General features: G+C 37.7%; 1 protein-coding gene across 1 annotated transcript in view; it reads left to right on the forward strand.

Moving 5' to 3' along the window:
• The window catches only part of AFF2 (ALF transcription elongation factor 2), a 343,908-nt gene that overhangs the window by 79,456 nt on the left and 245,402 nt on the right, over positions 1-19,050 (forward strand). Inside the window, exons 2-3 of the mRNA XM_075162266.1 lie at positions 8,386-8,506; positions 15,760-16,650. Of these exons, the coding sequence (XP_075018367.1) occupies positions 8,386-8,506; positions 15,760-16,650 (1,012 nt within the window). The remainder of the gene's footprint in view (positions 1-8,385; positions 8,507-15,759; positions 16,651-19,050) is intronic.

Genomic DNA, 19,050 nt, shown 5'->3' on the forward strand with positions numbered 1-19,050 from the left:
AAAGTAGACTTCCAAAATGCCTTTTAGCTCAGATGTAAGAATGCAATCTGTACACGTTAAATGATAATAAATTCAAGATTTTGTGTTTACATATATTAAAATACATTTTAATCTTTGAAAGTGGTGCATGTACAAAAAGAAACTTGGAAATTTTCAAGAAATTTTTAATAATTTGAGGTATGCAGATGAAGGAAAAACAGACTGTAACAAGCATTGTCAGAAGATCATTAATTGCATCAAATTAGTGTTATGCCTTGGGAGTAATATATGTACAAATATACACTTTGTAGCAGTACTATGACATGTTTACTGTTGATGTCTATAAAGAATAATGCACAGCATGCAACTGAACACAACTATATTCATCCATAACACATTAATACTTAGAATGCTGGTGCTGATGGGCATGTGAAGTATGATGGCAGCTAGGAAGCCATTAGGAGATATGCTGTGAAATATGTTTAAATTATAATGTATATACTTTGGCAAAGACTTAATGGCTTAATTGCCATCAGTGAATTTTGAAGAAACTTCAAATTCCAGGAGAGATCAACAGAATTAAAAACAAATTAAAAAAAAAAAAAGAAAAGAAGAAACTGTCATATTCTGTTAACTCATAAGGGCAATGAAATTTGGAATTTAGGTTGAACCTCTTTCCCTATTCAACCCGCTGTAGTAATCAGAGTCCCTTACAGTCATAGCACATTACCCATTTAATAGAGCTTCCTAATCCAGCTCCTGTCCTGAATGTAATTCATTTGATGCCAAAAATGCTCATAAATTTCACATTTATGTAAGTTTGTTAGAGTTTATCAGTGGTTTAGTGTAAGTCATAACTAGAATACTGGATTCCAGGTGTTTCTGGGAAGTTGATATCAATGCCTTAATGTGCATTCATTTATTAAAAGAAAAAAAAATGACAACAAAACCAACCCCATAATGTTATCTTAACTAGCTCTTTTATTTACTTATCAGGTGTTTACTCTTAGAAATATCACATGTTGGAAAGCTATTTTATGTGAATGATGTTCTAATGACTATTTGTCTTTTAATGTCATTTTGGAGCTGTGGTTATATTATAATCATTTTTCTCTTTAGTTTTCTTTTTTTCCCCTCTTTTCATTCAGTTTTGCTTTTGTTTCTCATACTACAAATTTGAACTGACAAGAAGACTGTAATAGGACTCCAAAACATACCTTGAACACACATTGTTAACCAAATTACAATCGCTGATGTCATTTACACATGTTTCAAAGGATGAACATGTTCATTTAATTTGCTTTTTAAATATCCATAACAGTGTCCCCAAGCATTTTAATAAAACAGAAACAGTTAATTACTGCTGAATAAGGATATCCAAATATAGTGGTCTTCAGCTTGCATTTAAATATATCTGACAGCACTTCTCTCTCGAAGAGAAAATTGTGTAAATAGCCAGTTATTATCATTTTTAATATATAAGTCTTATCTTGACTCTGTTTCTCTCTTTCGTTCCCACCCTTCTGCAATACTGTTCAACAACCATACTTGCAGTGGGACCATTTCTATTACAGAGTGATTGAGCTCTGATTTACACATCAATTACCCAACTTCATGGAGATTTTCATGCTCCCCTAGCTGACATCAATGAAGCATAACTGCGTAAGCGCTTTATTTCATCCCAGTTTTTGATAACTCAGACTGATAACTAATCATATCGAAAGACAATGTGCTATGATACAGGAAACAATAAATGCTCCCCTTTGAAACCTCATCTATTCTTTATACGCTTACTATTCAGGAGCTTATCTCTGTCATCCATTCCCTCAGAATCGTTCCTTCTAAATTCACGTTAAGAAAAGGTTTGGGTCTCATAATACCAAAAAGAGGAGAAAATTGAGTGAAAATAACATTTTCTAGGTACGGGGGTGGGGGTGGGGAATAACTCAAAAGAATGAAGAATATGACAAATATAAGCCAAAACCTTAGCCTCCTAGCTTAAATTTCCATAAATTGCCCAGGGGTCTCTTGGGTGTTATTTTGTTCAGAGGCTTTAATCTTCTGTATTCTCTATCAAATGTGCTACAGGAATGGCATTGTTTTTAATGCAAATTGTTAAGAGATTTAGCTCATGTGGATAGATAACCAGTGACCATCTCAAGTGTTTCTCTACAGAACTGTTGAACATCAAAGACAGAATATTCTATATTTTAAAATAAATCATTTATCTTGAAGTGCAGTGATAGATATGTTCTGTGCTAGATGCTTTCAGTAACTATTCATGCTATGACGAAGAACACAACATTAAAGTAAGTGTTAAATATGACAGATAGTGAGAGGTTGTAAAGCTATTCTATCGTGGCTTGATTGGTCTCTGTCAAGTAGTAAAATTACCAGGACAAAGATGCAAGTTCAGTGGTGATAAACAGAGTAATTTTGCTATTTTAAGTGTGGTACTGCTTATGATGTTTATCATTAAGTGAAACAAAGACTTCAGATGAGCAGGAAAGGTATGTTAAGTTGGCCATATTTCTGCCTAAAGATCAGGTTTTGAAATTCCTCTCATTTACTGAATACATTTTAAGACCTGCAATGACATTTGAGAGCTGAGGCTGCTTTTTTTTTTTTTTTCCCCCCCCATTTGGAATAAATGTATCAAAATACCAGAGTGTATACTGGGAGAATCTGAATATACCAAGGAAGCCTGTTCTCCTTCCCTTGTACAATATTGTGATACTCTGCTTTTACATGAAATCAATGGAGTTATGGTGAGATAAATCTGGAGTTATGTAGCGTTGAATTCCCATTGTAATGTATTTGCTAGAAGTAGTCTTTTACCTAGTTTAATTATCAGGTGAAATGCTTTTTGCCTTACATTTTCACTCGCATTGAAAAAGAATTGCCCTGATGTGGAAAAGCAAGCATGTATTTTAAGCATGGGAATATTCTCATCGACGTGAATTGGATTTCTAATGTAAGTCAAATATGTTCATGAGTGGTTTTTGATTTGGGATGTTTATACCTTGTGCAGGCATAGGAGTTAGTTTTTGAAGAAGCCCAGTTTCTGAGTTTACTTCACCAACTTCCTGAGTGCTCGTGGCAGAGCAACGATTCTGTCCCAAAGTCAGAACTATGAAGAAATAACCTTGGGAAAGGACTTTCAGTTCTCAAATTTGTATAATTTTATATCCACTGTGTCTTAGTTTAGCAGCTTGTGTTTATTTCTTGTTTCCACAAATGACAAACATTTCAGTTTGACAACTCCTTTCATCATTTAGGCATAGGCATATCCGATATTTTAAAGGGGGGTGGAACTAGTACAAGGGAATATTTCATTTGATTATGGTGTGCATTTTTGTGAATTCAGACACGTTATTGAGAACAGCAACTACTTCTTCCCTAACTTGTGGATAAATGCTGTTTTTCTTGAATGTTCATTTATCCTCATGGATGTAGTCTGTAGCTACTTACTATAAAGCCTCTCTGCTCCAGCTTTTTTATTGATTCTTTCCCTGTTGGGCTTTTGTTGTTTTAACTGAATCAACAGAGTAGTGTTCTGTTCTCATTCATAATTCTTCTGCAACATTAGGTGTTTGATCATTTTTTTTCTCTTCTACATTTTCTTCGTATCACAGTGACTACTCCTTCGAACTTGTCTGGCCTGACTTTCTTCTACTCTTTCTCCTGTCTTTCAGGCTCTTGTCTGCCTTGCCTAGTCTTCTGCGCTTTGGGAGACTACTTCTGTGGCACATCTTTTAAGATAAACCCCGAATGCTAGGTCTCAGCCTTTAGCTGCTGGTCTTATTTCTTCAGCTTTCCTTTAACTCTTCCCTCTAACCTCTTGCTCTGTTGCAGTCTGTTCTAAAAGGTTTTTTCTTTTCCCTCCAGATCTTTTGCACCACCACATCCTTTCAGTTTCACCACAGATGATTGCACTGTTCTTTCCAATGTCCCGAATTTTATTCTTTTTCTAGTTCTCCTTTTTGCAGACAATGCATATGTGACTTCCATCTCTTACCACCAGATACGCATTTTTAGCTTCCAATCCAAAACCCAAGTGCATGCCTGTCATCTTTTGCCTTGATAAAATCTCTTCCTGCCTCAGCCACCTTCTCCATTCTCTGCTTGATCCGGATTGTCCCCGCAGCCATCGTGGGCCACAGCGGGTGGGAAGGGTGCAGCTCCATGGGCCTCGCTGACACTCTGCAGATTCATACAGGCCGAGTACTTGGCCTGTCATGGTGCCTCAGCTCACTGCTGTCCCTCAGGGTGTCCATAGCTGAGAAGAATGACAAATGGGTGTATTCTGGTCTGATTTTAAAGGATTAAGTATCAAATGCTGTTACTTAAAATGCATTTGCAGCCTGCCTCGATGTTAAACATACCAAAACAATAATACAGATATGGTTACTATTCTTTCTGCCATATCCAGCATGCTGGTAATTTGTAGATCAGTGGTCTCATGTGCTCTTGTAGCATTCTTACTGCTCACCATTTCTGATCATCTCAGATTTATGTACAGACTTCCCAATTGAAATTCAATTATTAATCTAGTAAGTGGTAACAAAACAATAAAGCTCATGTATTTCAACTACATTGTCACATAATAGCTGTGTCTAGGGAACTGGCCCTCTCGGATGCAGTGAGTATTGTGGCCTGCAGCTGTTTTCTTCTAAATCTCTTTTTTTTTAAATGTTTGCAAAAGTCTGTATTTGTGATTTCCTACTCTCCTGGCTTTAGAGGAGTCAAGAAGTATTTCTCATACTAATGAGGCAGACTGAACTCTGGTGTTCCTCATGGTATCTGACTATAGTTTTCACTGACACCTTCACCACTAATCACATATGTGTATTTCACAGAACATTAGTTAAGCTAAATATTAAACATAAGTCTCAGAGATTGCATTGTGGCTGCATTAAGAGTTTCTGGAGAGCATCCCATTAGGTTTTCAGTGCACTGCAGCCTTAAGATCTAATCAGCATCCCTCTTTGGATTACAAAGGAACCCAAAAAAGTTGTTATGTTAATCTGTGTATGATCTTATAATATTTGACTTTCTGTAGCCACAATCAGCGCCCTGTCAAGCATTCCTGTAGCAAAAGTACATTTGGAGAGAAATAAGCCAAGTAATTGACCTGACCACTTCCTTTTGAATAGATACTTTGTACACTTAAGGCTGGGATGTGACTGTGTGAGTGGAAAGTTCAAAATGAACCTTTAGGGGTTTTGTTGTTGTTGTTCTCAGAAGAGAATATATAAGAGAGAGATTTGGATTGATGCAAAGGTAGCAATTCACTTAGGGCTTTGCTTGTGTTGTAAAATGGATGCTCACAGTTTGGTAGTCTATAAACATCGTTGGGGTCCAGGGCCTGAGATGTGCCTTTGTGCTCACCTCTTGGGTGCATGGAATAGGTATCTTTCACAAACACATGCACTAAAAGAGAAATACTTCAGTATGTTGTGTTGGAAAATACTGTTTTTTTCAACCTCTTGCTGTTAACATTGTAAATACTGTCTTAGCTTAAGTTAATGTCTTTTAAAGTGATTATGCCATCTTGAATTACTGCTGTTTTCATCATTTTTGAATTTGTGTTTTTGTAATGTGTCACAAGACATATCTAAATAGCCTTAGAGCCTTTGCTGCTTTTTCTCAGGTAGGATATGGCATAATGCCTCACTTAGTTCCCTAAATACTTTGCGTGCTTGGAGACCAGAGTGAGCTTTTAGATGACAAAGTGCTGGAACCTCGCATGAAGGGTGAGATCTGTGCTGTTATCTGTGATTCTGTGATCTGTGTGTTCGGTAGCCAGATTCAGTTTGATTTGAATGGGCCCAGGATTTCACCCTGAAACTTCTGGCCAAGTTTGCCACTGGGAGGCTGTAAAATGCAGCTCTAACTTTCATGAATAATTCTTTCTGAAGTGAATGCTGGCAGTGCCTGGGATAAGACTGCTTCCATAAGCAAAGATTACTTATGCAGGATATAAAACACTGCTTACACACTAGATCCACTCTGCTGGGGTTGAGACTGGGCTCATAACTTCATAATGGTCTTGCTGCAAGACTCATACAATCTATGGGTCAAACTGTCAAAGAAATCCCTGGAAAAATCTCCCATGAGGGGTGAATACAGTGTGTTCCTACTGCTCCCGGGCTGGATTATTCCTGGGCTAAACCAGCCCCCTATTCCAGAAGAGTTGTGGGGAGGAATGGAGTCAACCTTGTCCTCATCTTCATATATCAATTTGGAAAACCCTTTGTACTCACTTATTCCTATACCTGTGGATTTTAATCTTGATTTAGGACATGAAAGGAAGGGAGACTCGTGCCCCCCTTCACCTTTGAGTAAACAGGTCGCTTGTGGTTTGCAATATTATGTCAACAATATGATCACGTATGGTATAGTAAAGTGACTGTTGCTTACAACAATCTCCCTTCCATCTCCCTCAGGAAACCAGCAAATAGTACTATAGCTTCTGCAAAAATACCAGGAATGATTATAACAACGTTCTGGAGCTTGATGTTGGTGCCAGTGACATCACTACATCAGGAGGTGTTATAAATAAATAAATAAAATGTGGCATCTTTTCAGCCTTCTAACTTGTAAAAGAAAAATGTGGATGGAAATCATTCGACTCAGCCTATATAGGTGGCTTTGCATTCTGCTTACGAGCCGTACTCAAGCCTTATTCAATCCAAGCCTGAGTGATCTTGAATTGCTTAAACCAATTATTAATTCATATTTTTTATTTAGGGATCTCATTGTGGCATTAGTCTTTCTTTTTTTCTTTCCTTCCCTGTACAAAAACAAGAATATGAGTGTAAGGATACATGGAGTCATCAGACATATGCTTTCCTGTGCTCTCTGCAGGCCTTGCAGGTTCAAACACAACCTGCCTGAATCATAAGAACTTTAATTGAGTAGATAAAGAGGTCCTCATAATTATAAACTGCAGTAGGTATAACGAGAGGCTAAATACATAGCTGTGGTTTTAATTAGCTGGTGCTTCAAATTAGTAATTGTGGTTTCACTCAGAAATCAGTGACTTTATACACTGTTAAAGCCTCATCACTGTGCAGTTCATTCCTCATTATATCTCTCGGTGTGAAGCTTTCAATACAACATCATGCTGAGCTAAAAAGGCAAAAGTTGTAGATATTTGGTTATCTTCCAAGTGCAGTGGAGCTCTATGGAGATTTAATTCATTCTCGCCAGAGATAGGAGAATTAACTGTTCTTTGTTATGTATGTAATATGTACGTTTGTATGTATGTATTTGTACATAGACGGTGTGCATGCATGTCCAGAATCTATCAAGGAAATACAGCTTACAACAGATAACATCAGTGCATATACGGAATCCGCTATTCAAATTGTCATCTGGAATTTGGTAGCTAATTAACTGACACAAAACAGAGCCAAAAGCCTCATAACAACTCAAATACTGGTTGAAAGCACAGAAGTGTCCCTTAATGCTTCTCACATGAGAGGTTGTCAGTGCAAGTTGAAGCATGCATCTTTTCCTTTCCTCTTTCCTTTCCTATTTTCCCCCTCCTTCAGGAATTTAATTATATCTTTTCCCTCAGAGGAGCAGGAGGTAGTTTGCAAAGCCAAGAGGCCAAAGTACTTCAGTGCTATTCAGGGGAGAAATGAACGTGGTCTCTCAGCTTCTCATCTGGGTCTGGCAGGTGCACAAAGTAAGCTGACATACAGATAAGTGCCACTCGCCATTGCTACACTGAGGCACTAGATCCTTTTCTGTTTGTTTGTGTGCAGAATTATCTGATACTGGAATCAACTATCTTAAAGTCTCTTGCAGGAGCCTGCTACAAAAACACTTTTTAAAACCCCCTTGACACCCACAATGAAGCCGTACATAAATTTTAACAAGTACATGAGACAGAATTAGGTGGTCTAAATCACATGAGGCTGAACTGGAGCATTGGGATGGATGGAGACAAGTGTTACACAGTTAAATGGATTTGAAGATGTTGCTGTGCTTCCTTGACTTCACATTTGCTTTCTCTGCACAGACACATTCTTTGTGGGTGCACGTGCTCGCGTTTGTCTGTGTGTGTGCGTGCACATGTTTTTCAGAGAGTGTTCATACAAATGCATCAAAATATATTTTATTCTTCTGCATAATGCTCTGTTAATTTGAAAAGAACATTTTTGTCTGTTTTCATTTTAGAAGTGTACTGACTGTCCTACTGCCCAATTTCATATAGTATTATGATTCCAAATTTACATTTGGGAAAATTATTCAGTGGCTGCTTCATTCTTTCAGAATTGTCCTCAGGAGTTGCATTGTTTCTGATGTTTTGCTGCTCTTACTGATAATAATGAATGTGTAACTAAATTATGGGGAAAATAATGTGTTGTCTTTTTTTGTCTTTCTCTTCTTCAGTCACTATGAGCAAGACCGGAGTGCACTTAAGCGGAAAGAATGGGAGAGAAGAAACCAAGAAGTCCAGCAAGATGAAGATCTCTTTGCTTCAGGTTTTAACCTCTTTGGGGAACCCTACAAGGTAAATTGCATTGTTATGCTTTACATTTTCAGAATGTCTTTTACCTGAATGCATTTTACAAATACAAATAAAGCTTCTCATCACCTGTAAGAAATGAAAGCATTGTATCTGCCTTGGTACTTACACTCTTGAACACACTGATTATCCAAATCAGCATATGGCAGCAGAGCAAACTGAATGCTCTGCCCAACATTGCATGCTAGCACTGACAGAATCGGGAATTTTGGTTACAGTCAGTTCAAGATTTCTTCCTCTAAACACACAGCAAAGTCCTGAAATAGAAGTATGTGCAGCTACAAGTATGTGCACCTACAAGTGGGTTTGTATCTACAAAGCTAGCACTTAGTCCTTTTATTTTTAAGAAGAAAATATACATGAGTTGTTAAAACCAATGTCCTCTCTATAGATAATGAGTCCATAAGCTTTCGTGTGCAATCATAACCATCCAAAGAAGTCTTTTGGGAGACTATCTGAATCTTTGGGGAGCGTAATAAGGGTATGAAAGGGACTTATGACAAGTCTTATTCTCTCTAAGGAGCTTTGCTGCCTGAGATTTTGATCACCAAGGGATGTCCCCCTTTATGATGTCTGCTGCTTTGATTTTCAGTAAGACATTCCCTGAAGAATTCATCAGAATGTAAATTTCCATATCTCTTTCTCCTCCCAATCAGTGACATCCATTGAAAGGCCACGACTTCATCTTTCCATTTTACATTGTTAGCAGCTGTAGGGAGGATGAGGGCTCTTTGAAAATCACCCGAAAAGGAGGAGGAAAGAGGAAAGACTGTCAGTATTATCAAATGGTGTCTAATAATTATAGACTGGGAGAGTGTGATGGATACACTTGACTCCTAGCTGTACTTTGGTTCAGGCTGACTAAGGAGCAACAGGCCTCACGTCCTTGGGGTGAACTTGCGAGCTGGAAAGCCCCTGGCTCATGTAAAAGGGAGTGAAGGTGTCTTGAAAAATATTTCGAAAGGTGGTTTCGAAACCCAAAAGTGCAAGGTAACCAAAATACAGAACAAGATATCAGAGCTAAAATGAAGACATCTATCTTATCTGTACTATTGACTAGCAGCCAACTACTTAACCCTATAAATATTACCATCAGGATGGGCCCAATTTGAGCTCTCCCTGAATTGTAGCTGGACTGCCCACCAGGTAACTCTTCCCTTGAGCAGGGACACCTCTCAAGGGTAGAGATTCCTTACCTGAGACTAGAGATCCTTCCTTACCCAAGGTGGAGAGATCCCTTACCCACGACAGATCCTCGGTAAGTGACTGATAGCATGCTGAATTAACACTATGAAACATTACTAATCCATGTAGCTACTCAATGTAATTGTAAATATTGTATGGATAATTCCATTAGACATAAACCGTTGACCAAGTCTGAGACTAAGATTGGATCCAGCCTCACCTAAGCTGCCAAAGGAGTTTAGAAAGCAAGGGGGTCCACTCTGAACCTCATGACTCAACGGGAGGGTCCTACTTACTTTGCATCTCTGGTCTCTGCGTGAATCATTCTAACTTGATTCTAACTCAATTTTCCTTTGTATGTTTCTTCCATGCAGTAATTAATAAGGTGAACCTTGTCAAACCAGTGTTAAACTGTGTTAAATTCCATCAAGCTTATTGAACTCTGTCAAATTATTATTTTACCTCAATAAAATATATTGCTGCTTCTCTCCTTAGAGTGAGGTGCATTCCACTCATCCATGACAGAGACTTACTCAGCCAGACAAGGACTATGCACTAGGACAGTTTGTTTGTGGGGTCTTTTTGTTTTGTTTTTATAAAAATCTAATCAATGCACTATTTCAGCATTGGACCACATTTTAGCACCTTTATTTATGGGAATAATATCCTACTATGAACTGATTTTGTTAAGATTTCCTGCAGGTCGTGCAAATGTTTTTTTCATGTAAGTGGTCATTTGGATTTCAGTAGGGAGACCTATATGCAAATCACTGCAAAATTTTGTGTCAGGAACCAAAAACACGCTCCCCCCAATATCTATTATACCATAAGAATGATAATGTCTGATTTTACATCTGTTTAGTGTGCATGTATTTGCACCAAGCATACACAGAGCATATGTTTTGTCAAAAACTAAACAATTAAAAAGCAAAAAATCATCCTGGTGATTTTCCTGAGCAAATTTTTTTTTTTACTTGCTTTTCACGTGCTTGGCAGAGAAGTTTGTCAGATCTGTGGGATTGAGCAAAACATAATGTATTACTATCCTAAAAAGCATTGTAATTATAAATTGCAAAAGATAAAAATTAAGAGGAAATTGCATGCAAAAATAGTTACATCTATCTTAAATTTGCAAAACAAAGAGAACCAAGACGGAATAGGAAAGCTAGGTCTTGCCTACATTTTACACTATGGGGAAAAAAAAGGACAAAGTGATAGACTGGTCTTTCCTTTGTAAGTTCTGCATTGCTAAGAACCAACCACAGTACGGTTTCCTAGGAACTAATGAAAGCTGGATCTAACTCTTAGTGGATCTGTAGTGATTTGTATTCTTAAGCAAGTGCAAAACTAAACTCGGGGTTTTGTTCACGTTTATTCTAAAATAAAATGAAGAGGCCATGAGGTGAGAACAAATGTGCTGCACATTCAGTTTGAATTCCTTTTCCATTTTGAGATGAACAGATGTTTCTGTGTGGGTGAGACTCAAGGCCTGGTGCACACAACAAGCTGCACCCATCAAGTCTCTTCTGGTTGCTCTCAGCGGGAGCAGAATGAGATAAAACACTGCCCCACAAAGTCAACTGTTGTGGCCTGTGATGTACACAAGGTCCACATCCTCAGCTGGGCTAGCTCTACTAATGAGCATCAGCTCAAGGCATGGCTGGTACGTTTCTGAAAGATCTGGGGGTGCGAGGTAAGATGGATATTACAGTGACAAAGGAAAGGTTGGGAATATCAGCTCTCAGGAAATAGAAAATGTCTCTTTTCCTTTCTTTTATTCCCAGACCTAGTGTCCTTAGTTGTTTATCATTCCTTCCTCATTTGCTTCAATAGTAACCCAGAGGAGGGACTGTTGGGGTAGGGAATACCACCACTGCTGTTTTGATGTTTTAAAGACTGAACAACTGGCAGCTGTTTTAAGATGGCTCTAAAGTTGGGGGTATTAAAACTTGGTCAAAGAAAAAAGCCCACATTTTCTCATGGAGCTTACTGCCTTTGTGTATCACGAGATGTGTGGAGTGTCTGCCTCCATCTATCATCTCTTTGCTCTAGCTGCTAGAGCATCTTTCTTTCTATCCCTCTGTCAAATAAAACGTAGGTGATCATTATAGTTTGGGACAAGTGCATGTTTCTACACTGATTCTTTGTAGTGTATGTGTGTGTACACATACATGAAAAGAGAGATTTATTTCTGTGGTGTATAAAATACATTTGTGCATGCTTATTAAAAGATAAAAGTGTTCTTTTGAAGCTCCACTGTCTCACGTGGGGAAACAAAACCGTTGACAATGTGATGACATCCAGCATTATTTTGGGAAGGTCGGGCAGCGAGGGCTGTGTTGCCCTTTAATGCAAGTGGGTTGCAGGTCTTGCCTTCGAACTCTGGTGCAACCTACTAATGCTTGATTTTGCAGAATTGATCAGAGAAGAGCCTGCAGTGTTATGACAACAGACATTTGAAAAAGCAATGTCAGAGTTTTCCTGAGAGAAGCTGCAATTTTATTACTGAATTGGTGGTACCTTTTAATGTTTTGAATTAGTAAAGAGTTTCAGAGATGAGTATTTTAGAGAAAACAGTAGGAGCATTTTTGTTACTTTTCAAAGGAATTGCCTCAGAAGAGTTCAACTTGAGAAAGAGAACCCAATGGGCAGCATTTCCATTGGGGAATGTTAAATCATTTATCTTTTTCAGGTAAAGCCCCTCCACGCTATTCAAGCTTAGCATAAAAAAGATCTCGGCTTCTAATCCATGAAGGTTAGTTTAACTATGAAGCATGAGAAAGTGAATGAATTATGAAACCTCAAGTTTCATACAAATTTTCACAAAACCCTTGTAAATTGGGCCTATAAGTTTGAGTGCATTAGTTCTTTTCTTTGTAAAACTATAATGCAATAGCTAGCTAGCAAATTAGTCTTCCAATAGGATTCTATTACCGATATTTTTTGAAAGCAATAGAAGCAAATGTAGGAAGGTGTACATTTCCTAAATTAACGAGGGCCTAGAATGAGGGGGAAGGCTACTAGCCATGAGTCACAAACCAGATGTATAATTTATGCCTTGGAATACTCAGAAAATGCTACATTTCCTTGATAGCAGCAAAATTGTGATTCAACACGCTGTTCAGAAAATAAGGTGTACAGAGGTTTCCTTTAAGAAATCAGCCAATCATCCAGAATATGAAGGTAGAAATTGTCCCCAATCTGGAAGTAACAAAGAGCAACCGGAAATTATGACTGAATTTTGTGTTTGTCTTGCTGGTATCCAGGCTTGTCAAGAATACTCTGCTTCTCATGAGAGCCCTGAATTTGTTGAGGAAATAAAATAAAAACATTAACGTTATGCTTTATGTTTTAAATGCAGGTAGTACACTGCACTACACACCTGAGCTCGTTCAGGTTGTGATGCACATGTCTGGTCTTAGCTGTGTGTGCTCTAGTTTTATTCAAGCATAAGCCAAATTACCACTCACATTCACTATGTGTTTTTTGCTTTGCAATCTGGTCCAAAGGTCGTTGAAGAGAGTAATAATCCTTCCATTGACTTAATAGCTATTGGATATGAGCTTTAGTGCACTTAAAATATGCTAAGAATGTTTAAATTAATTTAATCTCCATGCTTTTCAGGAAATAAATTTTTTATTAATGCTCCCAGTAAACGACTACAAATAATAATACCTAACATTTTTACAGTGTCTTTTATCCTCAGGATGTGAACATTCTGCATAAAACAGAGTTAATATCAAGCAAAATTATATTTATCATTATGTGACATATAAAAGAAAATAAGTTGAGAGAATCAGATACCTCCAACACAGAAATGATTGAAAAGCTCTACATCCAAATTAAAATATTGATCCCCTCTGTGAGGATCTAGACAAGAGCCATTTAATGTGCTGTGATGTTGAAGTGTTACAGTGATGATATGTTGTGAGTACTTTTTTTTTTTTTTTTTTTTTTTTTTTTTTTGAAACTTTTGCTTTCTGGAAAGTAAGCTAAATGCACCCTGGAAGTGTAGCTGAACCAGAGGTGAAGGTTGGTGGTCAGGCTTTTTTCAATAGTTGGTTGTTTCCCGTGTGCTGTTCCATAAGGAGTTAAAGTGTTTGGGGAAGGAGGAAACAGAACAAGTATGTAAGTGTTTAGACTTCGCATCATAATTCCTGCTGGGCCCTTAAGCACAATGGAATCTCCTTGTTTTAAATTTGGGGGTTGAACAGAGAGAGCCTGGTTTTGGCTGCTGCCCAAACAACTCATTGTGCAACTCAGTTGAAGGAGACTGCTCATATACAAAGAGCTTATTCTTGGCTTAGCTGGAATATAATTTTTGCCACTAAAATGACCAACCTAGGGACTTAGTGAATAAAAGTGATTCGTGGTTCTCCACAACTGGGATTATTAACTGTGTCAGTTAGGAGCACTGGCAAGATGTATATAGATGGGAACAACGTTGAACAGTTAATTTTTAAATCACTGCCTCAGTGCAGTGGTAATATATGTTACAATCCCTGAGAATGAGAAAAAGGAAATTTGCATTTATTATCTTCTTTTTCAACGTTTTTTATGGCATGTGCAGTACTAAGGAAAAAAAAATCTTTCTGCAATATTATTCTCATCTCCTGACTAGTTCAGCAGTGAGTAATATAAGCAGACATTTCAGGAGAAATCCATGCATGGATTTTTTTCATCACACAAAACTTCTGCCTAATATTTGAGGAAAATGGGATCAGTGGTATGGTAGGATCCCTTGTTGAGGAATGCAGTGTGACACTCTAACCAAGCACAAGCTCATAGTGCTGCCTTTCCCCATCTTTATGGCCTGGTGTTAAGGCAGCTTTGGACTGTGGCACTACATGCTCTATTGAGTGAAAAAAAAACCCAAACATAAGTAAAAGTATAGTTGGCTATATCCTGAAGTATCTTACATACACTGTAACTTTGTAATTTAATTCTAGACTGTAGAAGTTAACCATCTGCTTGAACAGGAACTATAGTTTTGCTTTGTTTTTGTCCTTTAAGTCTTGTAAAGTAATAAGCATGGGGAATAAGATGTGTTAGTTCTTTGCTGGTCATTTCAATGGAACATAAAGGTTCAGTAAGAAGGCTGGTACTTTGGGTCTCTGTAGGGTGAGTTAGAACAGGAAGAGAGAGAAAATTAGCTGCGTATTAATTATAGCTTCCAGCTTATTTGTCCAGCTTTTTACAAGTGAAAGGGAAAAGGAAAAAGAACCAAAAAACCCACTTCATGCTTCAAAAGAAAAAGTATAATAGCAGTGAAACACAGATGAGTCAGTATTTATTTAATAATTACTGGAATTCAAAGAAAAGCACGATTCACAAATACAACCAGCCTGCAGACAATGGAAGATACTTAAGAATGTGGCAATCATGTCTATTTATGTTCTATAAGAAAATATTTTTGATCTTTTATTTGAAGCTACTGTAGCATTTGAATGAGTAGAAGCTTTTTCTTTTCTGGATTCAGATGGTAGATACCTTAGGTCAAAGTGAACCGTCTATAGAAAAGTAATCGGAGTTACACTGGAGTGAAGAGTCTGGTGCTATATGTTTATTACAGACTACCCAGCTTCTCTTTATGGCAGGACTATGGGTCAAGGGGCTGATAGAGCAATAACATACTTAAATAAACTGTGTGATTGCAATTCAAATGCTCAGTAGCCAGTAATTGCACGTTCATGTTTTGCACGATATGAAATGTACAAGCTCAACATCTCTAACACAAAACTAGTCTATTTTGCTCCTAACATCCATAACTGATGCAATTTAAACACTTCCCTGAGAGCATATTTAAGAAAATGGGAAGCAGTGTGCAAGTGTTACTCATGCAAGCCTGTTTCAAGACATTCTTTGAACACAGTTATTGATCGGTTTTTCTTACATAACATATGCAAAATGTAATTGAAATTAAATTAAATGTCAGCATGACACCATTAAACAGCTAACATTTGCCATCTTCTAAGACAACTATTCTGAGCAGTAACTTTGTAATCAGGAATTTACTTACTCTTTTCCTTTATTTATTTTTTTTAATATTTTAGACAAATAAAGGTGATGCCCTTGCAAACCGTGTCCAGAACACATTGGGAAATTATGATGAGATGAAGGACCTGTTAACCAATCATTCCAACCAGAGCCACCTTGTAGGAATCCCAAAGAATTCTGTCCCACAGACACCCATTGACAAAAATGAACAGAACTTTTTCCCAGAACCAAGAAACAGGATGATCCCATCTCATCAGATCAGTGGCCACTCATCGACATCAATGCCTCCGCCTTCTTCATTGTCATCTAATTCTACTTTGATACACAGTCACCAGAGCAGCAGGAAGTCGAGGACAGACTGGTCACGTGGTGGTCACAACTCTAGTGGGGCCCAGCCAAGCCAATCCAGTAGTCAGCAGAGTCGGACAAAGCATAGCTCTTCTCATGACCAGCCACAGGGCAGGTATGAAGACCTCTATAATTGTCAGAGTGAGCAGCATAAAAGTGGAGGAACTGAGGAAGCAAATTCTATGGCAGCATCTTCACATTCGAGGAGGCATACTCATTCAAAGTCAGCAGCTGGAGAACATACTTACAAAGAAAACAGTCATTCGAAGTCACCCACAGAGCTTGAGTTTGTAGGTCATGGTCCTGGATCTCCACTTCCTTCCACATCTTTGTTATCTGCGAACAATGGTCTTTCGACCCAGAATTTCCCACCAGGACTTCACTGTAAAACCAGCATGGTCCAGCAAAAGCCTACAGCATATGTCAGGCCTATGGACGGTCAGGACCAGGTACCCAATGACTCACCTGAACTGAAACCTCCGATAGAAATTGAGAGTGGATATGGAAATCAGTCCTTTGGAACACTGCTGGAAGGAAAAGTGAACACACCTAGTTCGAAGAACAAAGTACCAAAGCTCAACATTCCTCCTGTTACTGAAGTAAGTAGTTTAAAATATCTTCTCTCTCATACCGCTTGAGTATTTCATGCACTGAATATTTTCCTCTGGAAATATGCAGTTCCATTTCCTGGAATTATGGTCTAAAACATTCCTTTTTTCTAGAATGTGCATGACTACTTTTGGCAAAGTTTGTTGTGATAGTCCCAGTAGCAATATTTAATGAAGTTTTAAAAGCACAGTTTGGAACACTAACATTGCTTGTTTCCAATTAATATTAAAAGGCTAGATCTCTGTTGGATGTAATACATTTATACCAGCTAGAATTCTGGACAGAGAACTCTAATATCTCAATTCATCTGCAGTTTTCACTCTTCCTGCATTTTCAGTTAGGAGCTAGTTTGATAGAAAGATTGCTGTTTTAAACCCTAAGGAAGAATGGCAGTGTTCAAATTTCAGAACTAAATAGTTCTACCAGCAAGGAGTTTATTTGCAGAGTTTGCTAAATTCCCGTTGCTTTTAATGGAATTAATGTGGCTTAAGTTCTGAGTAATGCTTATGAAAATGTGTCCCATCAAAGCTTTTACGCATTTTGAAGAGCTTTTAATATTGGGATTCAGTCCCAATCTCTGCTACCAACAGTTTAAGCTGTTGAATTTTGTATTGCTGGTCAGTACAGTAGTCCTGTGAGGAACATTTTAGTTGGTTCATATTCGTGTCCATTCCAAGCACAGATGTGTAATAAGGATACCAACTGAACTACTTATACTCTGTATACTTTTTCTTTTATTCTGAGTTTCTCTAAAGCAGTAACCTTTGCAAGGTAGGTTTATAGTGTACGTATGAGCAGAATCGCAATATGGGTTTTTCATAGCTTTCTGTTTTCCCCAAAATATTTCCCTGCTTGGTAATATTTTTATACTAGGAATGAGGAGCGATGCATTCTTAAACCACTTTATTGCAAAAGGTCAGCTTTTTCTATTGGAATAATTGTTTCAAGCCAATAATTTGACTATTTAAAAACTTGATGTTATTTATTAACATTCCAGGCAGCAACAAAGACTGATGTGTTTTGCAGTAGAGCTTGGAATAATTTTCTGGGAACTGCATCTGAAAACAGTAAAAGGCCTATTTATATCAAGTGGAAGCTGAGGGTTGCTTGCAGATGGTGTTTTATTAGAAAATGTATTTGTTAATAAACGTAGCTTTGTACAAGATTACTTTACAGATGTTTCTGTTTATTTTTACCTTAGGTTAAAAATCTGCTGATGTAGATGGCTTCATAGTCTGTTGCGATTTGTCGCTAGCATTGTTTGGCAAGTAAATAATGGCATGCAAAGGAAATAATGATGTTGCAAAAGCAAATACATTTTTTTCACTTTTGCCATCTATTAACGCTATGAGTCAATAGAGGCACTTTAAAGTGCAGCATTAATACGAAGTATTTTTGGAAGCAGAATGGACCTTCTGCAACTTGAATCAACTATTAAGAATGCATTTTTTCTTTCTTTAATTTTTGAGTGAAAACCTGGCACTGTTGAAATCAATTGAGTTGTTAGCAATGTTTCTTGGGCGCAGGATTTCACCCACAGTCTTTTTGAGTAGCTCTAAGAAACTCTGGTGTGAACTGTTGTTTTTGGTAAGATTCCTAGTCACACAGATGAAAAATTACATTGTGAATTTGTTGCTATAGCTGCTTTAGTTTATATCCTGTGTAGTGAAAAGTATAGGTGTATAATTAATTTCATTTATGATCAGATAAATGGTAAACTCTAGGCACTTCAGAAATGAATGCAGATAATAATCTTAAAACAGTCTGCGTTATAAGAGCAAACAATAATTTGAAGAGGGAAAGAAAACCCAAAGCTGTGTTAAGGTGACGAATAACTTTCCTTTCCAATACAGAACGTATGACAATAGCCAGACTGATGGATCTTTTACAGGCAAATCTCCTCCTGAGTTTGGAGGGTTGGATTTTTTTTTGTCTGTGTCAGGGCTGTGAACTTTGGCCTTCTGTGTTTTTCCACAGATGTGTATCCTGAATTTGATTTACCCTGCATTCAGCAATAAAACTCCTTCCAATCCAATGTTATAGATAACTGGTTTAGTTTAAGCTTAATCAGAACTGACAGTGCACACCTGTGAAACCCATAACCTTTTCAGAATGACTGCAGAGAGTGGCTCTGTTGTAATCTTTATACAATTGATGTGGAGGCTTATGATCCTTCGGTGGTGCTTATCAATTTATGAACCTTCCCTAGCCACCTCGAGCCGTAGTGATCTGCTTGAAACAATTTTGCACCTCTCCACAGGTTTCCATCTTAACACTGTTCCAGGTGGTGGTGGTGGTGATCTTCTTCAAACTAGCAGTAGGAGAGTTACTTTTTTGGGGCATTTCTCCATAATTTGTTCTATGGCTCTCTTGTATCTTTGAGTCCATTT

Source organism: Calonectris borealis, chromosome 13, assembly GCF_964195595.1.
Source record: "Calonectris borealis chromosome 13, bCalBor7.hap1.2, whole genome shotgun sequence".
NCBI lineage: Eukaryota > Metazoa > Chordata > Aves > Procellariiformes > Procellariidae > Calonectris > Calonectris borealis.